Genomic DNA, 15,000 nt, shown 5'->3' on the forward strand with positions numbered 1-15,000 from the left:
CATGTGTCAGTGTGTGTGTGTGTATCTGCACGCGCGTGTGTGTGTTGACATAGGGTGGAGTTGCCTGAATTGCCACGTGCCGTACGCGCCTCTATCAGTACGTGTTGGCTCAGGGCGTGGTAGTGGGAGGGCACGTGGCAAAAATAACCTCCCCTCCCTCCCCTCCTCTCGTCCTTCCCTCCCCTTTTCTCTTCCTCCCCTCCCCCTGGCTCTCCTCCCCTCCCCCTGGCTCTCCTCCCCTCCCCCATCCTCTGTTCCTCACCCATGCCCTCCCCACTTCCACACCTCCCTCGTCTCTTCCTCCTCCCATCCCCTCCTCTCATCCTACCACCCTCCCCCACCCTCCCCACCCTTCCCACCCCCACCCACGCCCAACATGCCATTTTGAGGGACAGATTAGAGGCTTGATTTTTTTTGTTTTTTTTTTCACTTGTTTGTATATGCTCATTTGGCTATCTGTGTGTGTCTCTCTCTCAGCCTCTTCATCCCTCCCTTCCTCCTGCCCTTCCTCTCTCTCTCTCTCTCTCTCTCTCTCTCTTCTGCCAAGGAGATCGATACTTAGAACGATAGTAATGTTGGTGTGAGTAACCTGATACATGAGAGAGAGAGAGAGAGAGAGAGAGAGAGAGAGAGAGAGAGAGAGAGAGAGAGAGAGAGGGACCTTCACGCGGTGGCACTGATATAACCTGATTTCTCCACTACGCGACTATAACAACATCCCACACCTTCGTCCCTATCCAGATAAAAATAATGATAGACTGCAGTAGAAGGGAAACGTAGGCCTGCAGTCCACCGGGTTAACATTTCAGATAAGCCTGGAGCCACAGCAGCAACAACTCATCCCATAACTGTACTATTCAAAGCCCTTCGATTACGTTATGTCTAAAGTGGAGCACATTTCTATTCGTTCTTTGGCTGATAGTGTTATTTTATGAGATCTGAATGCCCATCACTGACTGTAGCTCTCCTCTCCTTTCACCGTTTTGCCTATTGAACGAGCCAGCATCTTTTCTATCCTTAAATCTTTCACTTTCACTTCTATTATTCTTTTCTTGAGGGAATTTCATACACATGTTTACTCTGTCCAGCGAATATTCCTTTCTTGGTCGATTCCCCTCTCCTTTCTGAAAAAAGAAGAAGTAAATTTGCTTACACTACACCTTACCGACTTCCTAAATGTTTGGTCTGTTTTTTTGAAATCTGAAACAAATAGAAAAAAAATGATATGACTGCTTTTCTGCACTCCGCGTTAAGAAAAACACTGTGGATATTATTCTTAGTGTTGTAGATCAAAACATTGGTTATGGACAGTGCCATTTAGGAACTTGCCCAGATGCAGAATTTCATGGACCTTTCAGTGGAGGTCTTAAAATTTTTCTTGACCATGCTATTCCGTAAAGTCTTAATTAAGTAATCTATTCTATCACTCTAGTATGGCCTGTGTACCCTATCAAGAAGCGACGCCTGTGATATTTGTGCACAGCTGCCTTAGAAGCCCTCAGGCAATAGGTCTCTGTCTTTGCAATAATAATAATAATAATAATAATAATAATAATAATAATAATTGATTCGGTGGCTGACTACCATCTGAGTGTTTTTATCATTACAGAAACTATATGCTCAGACACAGAAGCATACTCTCTGACTAATACAAAAGAACTTGCGTTTAATATCGTTGTTTTAATGTTGTCAAAGATGAGGATATGTCTCTCAAAGGGTGCCAGTGCCAATCACATACATTCTTTCTGCTGAAATCACATCCACTTTACTGTATGTTTCTGCTGCCAATCACATCCACTTTATATGTTTCTGCTGCCAGTCACATCCACTTCATTTAGCCAGTCACATCCACTCTATATCTCTGCTCAAAGTCGTGCTAAATCTAATCTTCACACCGCTAAAAAAAGCTTCATTCATTCTACTTACCTTCAAAACATACACTTTCATTCATCCCATCATGTCAAAATCCTCTCCGAAAATTTTACCTCTTCCTCTTTTTCTCTCGGATGGCTCTGTAGCTGTCTCCCCTCCCTCTTCTAAAGCTAAATTCCTTGCTCACATATACATCTCTAACTTTACTTTCAATTATTCTGGTGTTGTTCCTCTATTTCCTTACCCCTCTGACTTTTTCGTGCCTGTGCAATTTACGTCTCTCTCTCTCTCTCTCTCTCTCTCTCTCTCTCTCTCTCTCTCTCTCTCTCTCTCTCTCTCTCTCTCCACCAACAGAATCATGTAAAAAAAAAAAAAAAGAAGAGGAACTGGAAAAAGAGAAAGCCAGCTGAATTTCTGTCCCTGAGCAATTATTAAGCTTTTGTAACAGGGACACTTGGACCACCCAGGGACCGCAACGTCTGTATGGTCTATGTAACATCCTCTCTCTCTCTCCATCTCCATCGACAGAATCGTGCGAAACAAGGCGGCGGAGAAGGCGAAGCACGGGCTACCTGGCACCCTCTCCCCCGTTTCCGCCACCACCTCCGTCATCACCCACCCTCCCGCCGCCCCCCTCGACTCCCCCCTCCACCAGCGTCCGGGGTCTTACTCCATCAATGGCATCCTCGGCATCCCTCCTCAGCACACAACAGACCCCAACGGCAATATTAATAAGAGGAAGAGGGACGAGTCAGGTAGGTAAAGCTGTATAATTTCTAGACGCATGCCACCACCTGGGTACTGATATTTACCTTCAGCGTTATGTTGGGCATCCTACCACAACACATTACAGACCCCAACGGCAATATTAACAAGAGGAAGAGGGACGAGTCAGGTAGGTAAAGCTGTATAATTTCTAGACGCATGCCACCACGTGGGTACTGATATTTACCTTCAGTGTTATGTTGGGCATCCTACCACAACACATTACAGACCCCAATGGCAATATTAACAAAAGGAAGAGGGACGAGTCAGGTAGGTAACACTAAATTATTTCTAAACACATTCCACCACCTGAGTACTGATACACACCGCCACACCTGCCCACACCTGTCTTGGCCATACAGCATCAGCATATTACAGACTGCGGTGGAAATATCAATAGGAGAAAGGAAGATGATTCAGATATCCTTTGCTTAAACACATTCCACCACTTGGGCACAATTGCATTCTCTGTCAAGGGCATTTTAGACATCCTGCCACGATAAAAAAAAAATCGTAGGAGGAGGAACGATACGAATGTATATAACGTATTTTTTTTCTAAGCACATGCCACCACATGGGTACTAATTCCACCCATCAGCAAATAGGAAGAAAAGAGATAATTCAGGCAGGTAACTTTTCATTTACAGGTGAAATTTTGCTTGATTATATGGTTTCCTGCTGCCACACATACCACCACTTAGGTACATATAATCACCTTTGACGCTACACCACACTGCGAGGAATATAGAGTCAACCGCAATGGAAATACTGTGGGAGAAAAGAGATGATTTCGATAAGTATAATTGTGTTTTGTTTTTCTATTGATGCGGATTACTACACACACACACACACACACACACACACACACACACACACACACACACACACACACACACACACACACACACACACACACACACACACACACACACACACACACACACACACACACACACACACACACACACACACACACACACACACACACACACACACACATTTGGACAGTAATACAAGCAGCCTTACCCCACCCTACACTCGACAGATCCAAAAAAAATAATAATAATAATAATAATAATAAAAAATAAAAAAATAAAAAAAAGAGGCTATTAATGAGAGAAAAAGCTATGTTCCAAGTAAGAATAAAACGAAATATGTGGAAATGAGTTTAAAAAGATCATCATAACATTTTTTTAATAGAAGTATATGAGGGAGGGCGTCGTGGTATGAAGGGGTGGATGGGTTTGAGTGAGGAGCGTTGTTGATATTTCTGCTGTGGTCGCCATGAATGAACTCTGGGATTAGGCTTGTGTGTTGTAACGGAAGGGTGAGGGGGTGAAGGGGGTATTGGAGGGGTGAGGGGGTGAAGGGGGTAATGGAGGGGTGAGGGGCATGGTAATGGGGTAATGGGGGGGTGAGGGGCATGGTAAGGGGGTAATGGAGGGGTGAGGGGCATGTTAAGGGGGTAATGGGGGGGTGAGGGGCATGGTAATGGGGTAATGGGGGGTGAGGGGCATGGTAAGGGGGTAATGGAGGGGTGAGGGGCATGGTAAGGGGGTAATGGAGGGGTGAGGGGCATGGTAAGGGGGGTAATGGGGGGGTGAGGGAAATCAATACGGGTACAGATTACTGACTCTATCAATCTTGTGGCCGCGAGGGAGGGAGGAAGGGAGGCAGGGAGGCAGGCAGAAAGTTAGTGGTGTATGCAGGGAGGGAGGCAGTGGCGTATGCAGGCAGGAGGGAGGTAAGCAGTGGTGATGGGAGGTTGGCGAGGAAGGAGGCACGCAAACGGACAGCAGGCAGGTTGACAAACAAGCTTACATGCAATCAGGGAACACGAAAGAACGTACATGAAAGCATACAGCAACAGACCTATTGGCAGTTTGGAGGCAACAGTGGGTACTTACTGTGTTAGCTGACAGCTGTAGGGTAACTCAGGTGTCCACCCATCCTTTGTGAGTTGGTAGGTAAAATGAGTACTTAGGGTAGCATCTTGGCGAGGTAACTGGGGTAACCTTGATGATGCAGTGGCCTTGTGTCTTGGGATATTGGGTGTATAACTTGCCACTGGCTCAAAGGCCTATGTTATGAAGATGAGTACCGCGGCAAAGCGCCTCATGACGTCTGCTTCCACCTTCACCTTCGTTTAGAACACTGAATTGGCTAATATCGATTTTTTTTTGTCATGTATAGACCCACTTTAACAGTTTTTCAGGAGCTCTCTGCATTTCAGCCTTTGTAATGAGGTTCTGTTCTGTAAGCATGTTTTGTATTATTAATGTATTTTAGAATTTACAAAACAGGCCATCACCAATATTTTTGTAAATTACGGTAAAGACAACAGGATCAAATAATTCCCCTTGTGGTATTCCATTATTAATAATCTTCTAGTGTGATTCCCATTTAATACAACCCATTCTCTTTTTTCTCGTAAGTCATTCTCTAACACACCTGTACACACCGCCGCTGAAACTATAGCATGTGTCTGAATGCATCTTGTGGAGAAGTTATCAAACGTCATCTTAAAATCGGGGTAGACAGCATTAACGATTTTGTTTCCCTGCAATGGGCAGATAGAATTTTAAAAAAATATTGTAAGGCAACAGTGAGTATTTTGGGCTACATGATGTATTTTTTTAATAATTTTCTGTTTTCTCTACTTGTATCTGATACTGGTTTCCAACAATTTGCAATCCACTGATTTCAGTGTTATTGATAAAGTTAGATATTTCATACTAACCATAGCGTTTGCAAATGAACTGCAGAAACTGTAAGAATAATATTTGTAGTTTCCACTGTAAATACAAAGGCCCATTTTCTGTCCGTAAGATTTCTAGTGTCTAAAACTGGCTGGCATAATACTGATGTTTTTAACTTTTCTCATATTAACGTGATTTTATACTTTGAGCTTGACCTTCAAATGTTGTTATCCTCGTCTTACTTTATGTTTATCAGCCTTGCATTAGATTTCTTTAAAAATTGTACTTTCTCCCCTTGCTGACCTCAGTACTAATGAGCATGGCCCTCATAGAATCTTTCCTGCTAGTCCCGAGAACCGTGCTTCCGTGCTGACACTCTTAGGAGGAAAATTCTCTTCCCTGTATCTACCAACTTAAACTTTTCCTTTTAGCTGAAAGTTTGCTCTCATCCAGCATATTATAAAGGGTGAATGCTCCCTCCTCACTACTAATTAACTGTTATAGTGTCTTACTTAAAAAAAAATATTTCAGTCTATCCTCAACAGGAATAGTTTAGAAGTTTTTTAGCTTTCTTTTTCTTTCTTTTTATCCTTTTTTCTCAAACCTCATTATTACTCTCAGTATGACCTCATTCATGGATGCTCCACCTGTGCTCTAACAGTCATTTCGGGTTGTTAATCGTTTTCCTTTCAACATTAACATAATTATCACCACACATACGATATTCCGCGTAGACAGGCTTGGACGTTGTTGGAAGGACACAAGTCAAGAGTGAGAGCAGTGGAAATGAGTTATTTAAGAGAAGCCTGTGAAGTCACATGGAGAGACAGGCTGACAAATGAGGATATAAAGGAGCGTTGTGGTGTGGATGTGGATGTGATAGGAAGCGTTAGGAGGAGTACACTGAGGTGGTTTGGCCATGTGGAGAGGATGGAGGGTGGGAGACTGACGAGGAGAGTGTATGTGAGTGAGGTGAAGGGGGGGAGAGGAAGGATGAGGTGGAGGGATGGAGTGGAGAGGTATATAAGAGAGGGGAGTGTGAGTTGGGAGCAGGGTAGTGAAATGGCGGGGGACAGGGCGACGTGGAGACGATTTGTTTGTGGCCACCCCGTAAGGGATTAAGGCGTCTGGCAACAGATAGATAGATAGACAGAAAACTCTAACCCCTTTCAACCGATGGACGCCATATTTACTGCATTCATCCTACTGCAAGACGATTTTATTCAGCTTAGGAGACTAGTGGTGAAAGAGTTAACGAGGGATTATCTAAACCATCCAGTTTTTCGTTTCTCCTGAGCTACGGATTACGCTACAGACTACGAATGCCAACACAGACTCAGGCTGCCAACACAAGCTAGCAGTACCAACACAGACTAAGGACACCAACACAAACTAAAGATGCCAAGACAGACTAGGGATGCCAACACAGACTAAGAATGCCAACACAGACTAAGGATGCCAACACAGACTAAGAATGACACTACAGACTACGAATGCCAAAACAAACTATGGATGCCAACACAGACTAAGGATGCCAACACAGGATGCCAAAACAGACCAGGGACACTAAGCACACCACTGCGGTCGTAAATAAACAACACACCTCCTGGCACTGTCACACACAAGAGGACGTTTTTGTTTTCGCTTCTCCGGGTGATTGTTTGTAGTTTAGGAGAGACACTTCTGATGGGAGAGTTTATGTAGTGCCTTCATTTAAGTCCTTCTTTTTTCGGTGGCTCTCTAACCTAAATAGAATAATCCAAAGGTAACAAGAATAACGTAGAAGAAAAAGACGTCAATGAAATGAATACTGTATATTTAAAACTCATTGTACTGTAAGTCTCACAAAATAAATCTCCTCTCGCTTTCCTTTTCATCTTTACAAATGATGATGATGGTGTTATAAAAGTAAGCGTTGCCAAGTAATTGAGTTTAAAAAAAAAAAAACATTTTAGGGCTCACTGTGCTAAGTACAGAATCGTTTAGAGTTACCTATGATATCTGCTCATTCTGCTTTCGGTGGAAGCCTGCACGTTTCATGAAGTGTCCTTTTGTGCAGCTGAGCAACACAGTTTTGCTTTTCTCTTTCGTCTCTTTTGTTTATATTTCTTTTGCTTCACCTCTGTTTACATATCTTTTCCTTCACCTTTGTTTACATATCTTTTCCTTCACCTTTGTTTACATATCTTTTCCTTCACCTTTGTTTACATATCTTTTCCTTCACCTTTGTTTATCTTTTCCACGTGACACAAAAACAGTGACAGTCTGTCTCTCAAACCACACAGTGACATCAGTTCTCTCTTGTAATTATTATTTTTTCTTTGTGGATGATAGGACAGTTTATCTGGAACGCGCCTTGGTACTTCTTCACGTTGCCAGATCTATGAGGAAAGTCGAGACAGGTTGGCAGACAGGGAGGCAGGCAATGGCATGTACAGGCAGTGGTTTAAACAGACAGGGAGACAGGCAGACCGAGAGCAATGTTTGTAATCAGGAAGGCAGGCAGGCAGACAGGTAGGAAATGATACGTGTGCTGTAGACAATCAATGTTTTCTATGCAGAGATCATCCGTCTATCCGTCTATCTACCTGTTTACCTTTGCTTCTCTCTCTCTCTCTCTCTCTCTCTCTCTCTCTCTCTCCCTCCCTCCCTCCCCAGCCACCAGTTAACCCTTCCGCCTCAGTAAGGAAGGTTGCTCTCCATTAAAACCCATTTATTCAATTAGTTTTTTTTAGGGACAAAATTAAAAGGGCTGAGGGAATGAGAAGAAGGCAGGTAACCCTTGTACGAGTCTCTGGGGGTGAGAGAGAGAGAGAGAGAGAGAGAGAGAGAGAGAGAGAGATTATGCGTGTGTGTGTGTGTGTGTGTGTGTGTGTGTGTGTGTGTGTGTGTGTGTGTGTGTGTGTGTGTGTGCAGAAGAAACAAAAGGTTAAATCCTGACAAACTCATCCAGTCACGAGAAAGATGAACGAAAGAGTCTAGCCAAAATTCGTTCCCTTCGAGATACAAGGAAATACTGCTTTGAACTCTGCCTAGGACATTTCAAAGATGCTTAGAATCGTCTGACGTCAAAGCAGAATACCTGAATGTAGGAATCAAACTGTTCATCTCCCTACATATGAAGGTATAAAAAAAAAATGGAGATTCACGGAAGGATTGTGATTAGACCTGTGAAAATAGTGTAAGAAGCTCGCCAATATATGATGGTAAAGGGAAACGGAGATTCAGGAGAGGATGATGATTAGACCTGTGAAAATAATGTAAGAAGCTCGCTAGCAGATCCTCCCCTCTCTCCTTCCTCAATAACCTCACACTGGTAGGAAGGCCATAGGAAAAACAGAGAATAGGATACTCTTTGGCACATAACCGTGTCTGTGGAAAAAAAAGACTAATTCGGCTACAGGTCTAACCATGGTGTGTAAGACAAGGCTAGCTAGAACCGAGGAAGGCGCTGACTTACTCACAACAGCCTCCGGTAAAAAGTAAACAGGAAATTGATAGCAGAACACCGTACCTGTTAAAAAGAACTAGCATGGAAAATTCTGCAGGACTGACAAGAGGGGAAATTCTCTGGCATCCCTAGCCTATAAACATGAAGGTAGAGCATACACGATTGGACGCTGTTTTTGTAAGTAAGAAATCGTCACACGGTCGTCAACATACACTTCTCCTTCGAAATAATGGCATAAAAAGTGGTGACAATGTTGGGTGGTTGTGGGGTGTGGTGATGAAGGATGGATTTGTATGGTGGTGACTGCTGTGTACGTGTGGTGATGGGTGTGGTGAAGGCTGTGGTTTTGGTTGTTGTGGTGTTGACTGTGGTGTTGAAATGGTGTTTGTGGTGTTGTGACTGGAGGATTGTGATTTATGTGGCAGAGGATGTGGTTGCTGAAAGGGTGATTGTGGTTGTGATTGTCATAGTGCTTAAATTATTGGCCTATGGTGGTTGTGGTTATTGTTGTTGGAGCTGTATTGTGGTGGTGGTTGTAGTGGTGGTTGTGGTTGCAGTGATGGTTAGAACTGTAGTTGTTGTAGTGGTAGTTATGAATTGTATTGGTAGTGGTGGGTGGCTTTGTTTTTGTGGTAGTTGTGGTTGTAGCGACTGTGGGAATTGTAGTTGCTATTGTATTGGTGATTGTATAGCATGTGATTGATTGTTGTAGTGGCCGTAGTGTGGCTGTGATTGCGGTGGTTGCAGTAGCTGTGGCTGTAGAGGACATTGCAGGGGTGGTTGCATGTTGTGGTTGTGATGTTGTGAATACAGTGGATGTTTTAGTCATGGATGTTGTTGGGGTGATCTGATAAAGCCACTTCCACTCCCGTAACATCACACCTCCCTTACCAAACCCTTCAAAGTGATAAGGTTTAAGTTACACCCCCTTAGTGGAGAAGTCCGGTCCTTTATTAGATATTTTACCGCCGGGGATTTCGCTCAGGCTGAATAAAATCGTCTGACGGGAGAAAGAATAAAATAGAAAGGCATAATCCAGTTGAAGGGGTTGATGGAGATGATTTTAAACGCTTTTAGTGTATGGGTGGGGGGCGCGGTAGCACAGTGGTAGCGCGCTGGACTTGTGATCGGGGGATTGCAAGTTCGAGCCTCGCCCGGGATGCCGTGCCGGGAGGGGTAGCTCCCTCCTGTAACCCTAGCGGGGCTATATAGTCCAATACAGGGCTTAGCTCGGGGGAATTCCATTTCTCCCATTTTTAGTGTATGGGTTTATCCTAAAGTAATAATAATAATAATGACGATCATGATACTACTACTACGACTACTACAACTACTACTACTACTAAAAATACTAATACTAATACTAATAATAGTGATGATAATAATAAAATAATAATAATAATAATAATAATAATAATAATAATAATAATAATAATAATAATCTGCACTGAACAACAATAAATCAAAATGGTTCAGGTGATAGCTACGATGATGATGATGATGATGATGATGATGATATGCAGACTCTACCTATCACTACCATACTCAACTACTTAACTATCACGAATCTCTCTACAGCTACATATAATCGTGCGGTAGTGACAAATCAAAAATAAATTCGTCTTTCTGTAGCTGAATAAAATCGTCTGGCAATCATAAAGCTTAGACTGCACTGGATGGATATTATTAAAGTTGACCCCGTTATGTGACCTTGACCTTTGACCTGTTCTTTTAAAAACCAATAGGTCGTCTTTCTGGGAGATAAATTGTTCACTAATTTTGATGCAAGTAAAAAAAATAATGTTATAGTTATTTTACACACACACACACACACACACACACACACACACACACACACACACACACATGGCTATACCTTTGTGACCTTGACCTTAGACTGATTATTCTCAAAACTAAGGGCCGATTCCACAGTTGTTTGTAGTGGTTTGCAAGCACCCAAACGAAAGAAACTGAACTGTGTAAATGACTTATGACTGAATTATATGATGATTTTGGTGACTAAACTATGTAGCAATCTTAATTATCTAACCCATTTGACAGGGGTAGTGAAAGTGGATACTGAACTTTTTGGAAAAAATGTAGTTATAAGTGTGGGTGGGGAGGAAGCAAACAAACGAAAACTACTGTGGAATCGCCCCTAAGTCACTTCGTTCTTGCCTGACCATTAACCCTTCCACTAAATTCGGTTCCGATTGAATCAAAACTGTATGAGTTGACTTTGCCCTGTGACCTTGGCTTTTGACCTATATATATGACCTCGACTTTTAACTAATTAAAAAAATATATTCTTGTCTTACCATCAACCCTTCCACAAAGTTTCTTCTAAATCGGATGAAAACTTTTTAAATTGACCTTTCCTGTGACCTTGACCTTTGACCTTTTGATTTCTAAAACAAAATATATACTCTGACTCTCAACCATCCCACCAAGTATGGTTAAAAGTGGATAAAATTAATGCTTGAGCTGGTTTGTTAATACACTCACTCACTTTCTCTCTCTCTCTCTCTCTCTCTCTCTCACACACACACACACACACACACACACACACACACACACACACACACACACACACACACACACACACACACACACACACACACACACACACACACACACACATCAAAACACAGAATCCATTTTTGCTCCACAAGTTGCAGGTGTAATGATCATCTTGCTAAAGGTGAAGGGAAGAAGTCTGTCGCCACCATTTGCCATCGTCATCAGAGAGAGAGAGAGAGAGAGAGAGAGAGAATGAAAAGATGAACTGATGAATACGTAGGTGAGAAATATGAAACGGTGAATAACCAGAGAGAGAGAGAGAGAGAGAGAGAGCGAGAGAGAGAGAGAGAGAGAGAGAGAGAGAGAGAGAGAGAGAGAGAGAGAGAGAGAGAGCGAGAGAGAGTGTTGGTCCATTATCCTATGATCCCCAGACTCTCTTAAACCTGGGCAAAAGACTCAGACCGCTAAACACTCCATCACATTAATGAGTTCACCTCTCTCTCTCTCTCTCTCTCTCTCTCTCTCTCTTTACTTTTTATTATGCCTCACTTATATATCCTTCTCATCAGTTCATGTTTTCATTCTCTCTCTCTCTCTCTCTCTCTCTCTCTCTTTCTTTCTTTCTTTCTTTCTTTACTTTTTATTATGCCTCACTTACATATCCTTCTCGTCAGTTCGTTTTCATTCTCTCTCTCTCTCTCTCCCCTGTTCGTGTGTGTGTGTGTGTGTGTGTGTGTGTGTGTGTGTGTGTGTGTGTGTGTGTGAGAGAGAGAGAGAGAGAGAGAGAGAGAGAGAGAGAGAGAGAGAGAGAGAGAGAGAGAGAATACACCTGTGATCATACAAGCATACATTTTCAAGCATTTGTATATAATCTCATACATACACTTAAAGGTATACCCAGCACCTATCTAATCAAAGTATACATAATTCTCCTGTATACCACAAGCGTATTTAAATAGAACTGATAGAGTGTATGTACTGAAAGAGTGTATGTGAGTGAGGTGGAGGAGGGGAGAGGGAGGGGGAGGCCAGGGATGTAATGGAGGGATGGAGAGGAACAGTATATGAGAGAGGGGGGTGTGAGCTGGGAGCAGGGCAGTGAAATGGTTGGGGGGCAGGGCGACATGGAGGCGATTTGTTTGTGGCCACCCCTTACGGGATTAAGGCGTCTGGCAATAGATAGACAGATATACAAATGCGCATGCGTATAAAAAAGGCGTATTTCGAAACTCAAAAAAACAGACAGGTGTTTTTCCAGGTAATTTTCTGTTCTTGTTTTGACATTGGTAGAACCGGGTCTGTTTTTTCTCTCTCTCTTTTGTTTTGTTTTGTTTTCATTTCGTTTTTTAATATATTTTTTGAGGGGTGATGTGTGGATGGGGGTATGGGGCTAAGGGCAATGTTTTAGTACACGCGTGGATAATATTGGAAGCTTTGTGTTTTGTGAGTAAAGTTTCAGGCCTCCCTTTATAATTATGAGACAAAACATACATACATACATACACACACACACACACACACACACACACACACACACACACACACACACACACACACACACACACACACACACACACACACACACACACACACACACACACACACACAGGTGCTTTCATATACCTTTATTCCAATATAATATGTATAAATTCTGTCACATATTTTGCGTGCCTCATTGTAAACTGTGTGTGTGTGTGTGTGTGTGTGTGTGTGTGTGTGCGTGTGTGTGTGCGGAGTCGACAGCACCTCAGGGACAATGTCAGTAAATCAGTGCTGTCTGGGGGGAGGGGGTAGAGAGAGGGATGGGGGGATGGAGGGGAGAGAGAGAGAGAGAGAGAGAGAGAGAGAGAGAGAGAGAGAGAGAGAGAGAGAGAGAGAGAGAGAGACGGGGTGGAGGGATGAGAAAGGGGTATAGAGTGAGAGAGGGGATGGAGAAGGGAGAGAGAGAGAGAGAGAGAGAGAGGAGGGGGGATGGAGGGGGGGAGGGTTTAATCCAAATTAAGTATGTAGTGATCCAGTACATACCACACGCCCACAGGGGAGTAGAAGGAAGGAGAAGAAAGTGGGATGGAAAGTGAGGTGGGATGGAAGGTGGGATGAGATGGAAGGTGGGGTAGGATGGAAGGTGGGGTGGGATGGAAGGTGGGGTGGGATGGAAGGTGGGGTGGGATGGAAGGTGGGGTGGGATGGAAGGTGGGGTGGGATGGAAGGTGGGGTGGGATGGAAGGTGGGGTAGGATGGAAGGTGGAGTGGGATGGAAGGTGGGGTGGGATGGAAGGTGGGGTGATGGGATGGAAGGTGGGGTGGGATGGAAAGGGGAGTGGGATGGAAGGTGGGATGGGATGGAAGGTGGGGTAGGATGGAAGGTGGGGTGGGATGGAAAGGGGAGTGGGATGGAAGGGGGGGTGTGGAAGGTGGGGTGGGATGGAAGGTGGGGTGGGATGGAAGGTGGGGTGGGATGGAAGGGGGAGTGGGATGGAAAGAGGGTTAGGATGGAATGAAAGAATGGTTGAAATGGCATGTGGATCAGGATGGAATGAAGGAGTTGTGGAGTGGGATGGAAGGAAAGAATGGTTGGGATGGAATGGAAGGTTGAATGGGATGGAATGAAGGAGGGGTTGAGGTGGAAGGTAGTGGAGTGTGGTTGAATGAAATGATGGAGTTGAGGTGGAAAGCGGAGAAGGATGGAAGGAGGAGTTCAGGTGGCAGGTAGAGGTGGATGGAAAGGAGGAGTAATGGAAATGATGTGGAAGGCTGAATGGTATGGAAGGGAAGACTAGAGGTGAGATTGAAAGGGAAGTGAGATGGAGGGAAAGAATAGGTAGGATGGAAGGATGATAGGATGGGATGAATGAGCAGTTGAAAGAGAGAGCAAAGTAGAATGGACTGATGTGGTGGAGAAGGGATGGAAGATTGAGTGTGATGGAGGGAAAGAGTTGTAGAGTAGGATAGGATGGAGAATGACTTAGTTGGATGGAAGATGGGTGAGAATGAAATCAGGAACTATACTCCTTTTACTCTACCTTGGCCTAAAAATAATAAGAGGTTATCCCATGAACACAGCACTAGTCACGAAGAAGTGCCATGGAGAGGATGTAGAGCAGTAGTATTGTCTCTGTCAGCTCGTGATGTTAAGATGCAAAAGGGCGAAAATGAGGGTCACGTTGAGGAGAAAGAATTATAGTTGGGTTAGATTATAGTGTGATGCAGAGAAAAATTGATAAAAGCAGATAAAGAAGGCATCAATCAATCAATCATTTCCTGTGGCACCCTCGGGGATGCATAGGGCCTCAATGAACTCACACCACCACATCCTATCTTGTGCTAACTCCTCAAGATCTCCCCAACATTCATCTCCAGCTTCCCGTCTCATTGTCCTCACCCACGTCTCTTTTGGCCTTCCTCTACCTCTCCTACCAAGTGCCACCCACCCTGGTGTACCTCGTACTATTCCCTGTCTCCTATACACATGTCCTAGCCACTTCCATCGTGAGAAGGCATAGGTAGATAGAATTCGAAAAAGCATCTACCTTTTTACTATGTTGTCCCTTTTTTATATATAATTCTTGCTTACTGTTAGTCGATTTTATTCATTTATTTAGTCATTATTTTCTTAGACACCTCATTTATTCATTCATTTTATTTATTAATTTACCTTATATGTATATACTCGTACTCCCCCAAAAAGTTTGA

At 43.5% G+C, this 15,000-nt stretch overlaps 1 protein-coding gene across 1 annotated transcript in view; it reads left to right on the plus strand.

Moving 5' to 3' along the window:
- The window catches only part of LOC145395208 (paired box protein Pax-5-like), a 166,048-nt gene that overhangs the window by 72,499 nt on the left and 78,549 nt on the right, over positions 1 to 15,000 (plus strand). The window contains exon 3 of the mRNA XM_080268897.1: positions 2,401 to 2,627. Within this exon, the coding sequence (XP_080125023.1) occupies positions 2,401 to 2,627 (227 nt within the window). The remainder of the gene's footprint in view (positions 1 to 2,400; positions 2,628 to 15,000) is intronic.

This window comes from Coenobita brevimanus, chromosome 30 (assembly GCF_032717465.1).
Source record: "Coenobita brevimanus isolate Jiangsu-jjx chromosome 30, ASM3271746v2, whole genome shotgun sequence".
Lineage (NCBI taxonomy): Eukaryota > Metazoa > Arthropoda > Malacostraca > Decapoda > Coenobitidae > Coenobita > Coenobita brevimanus.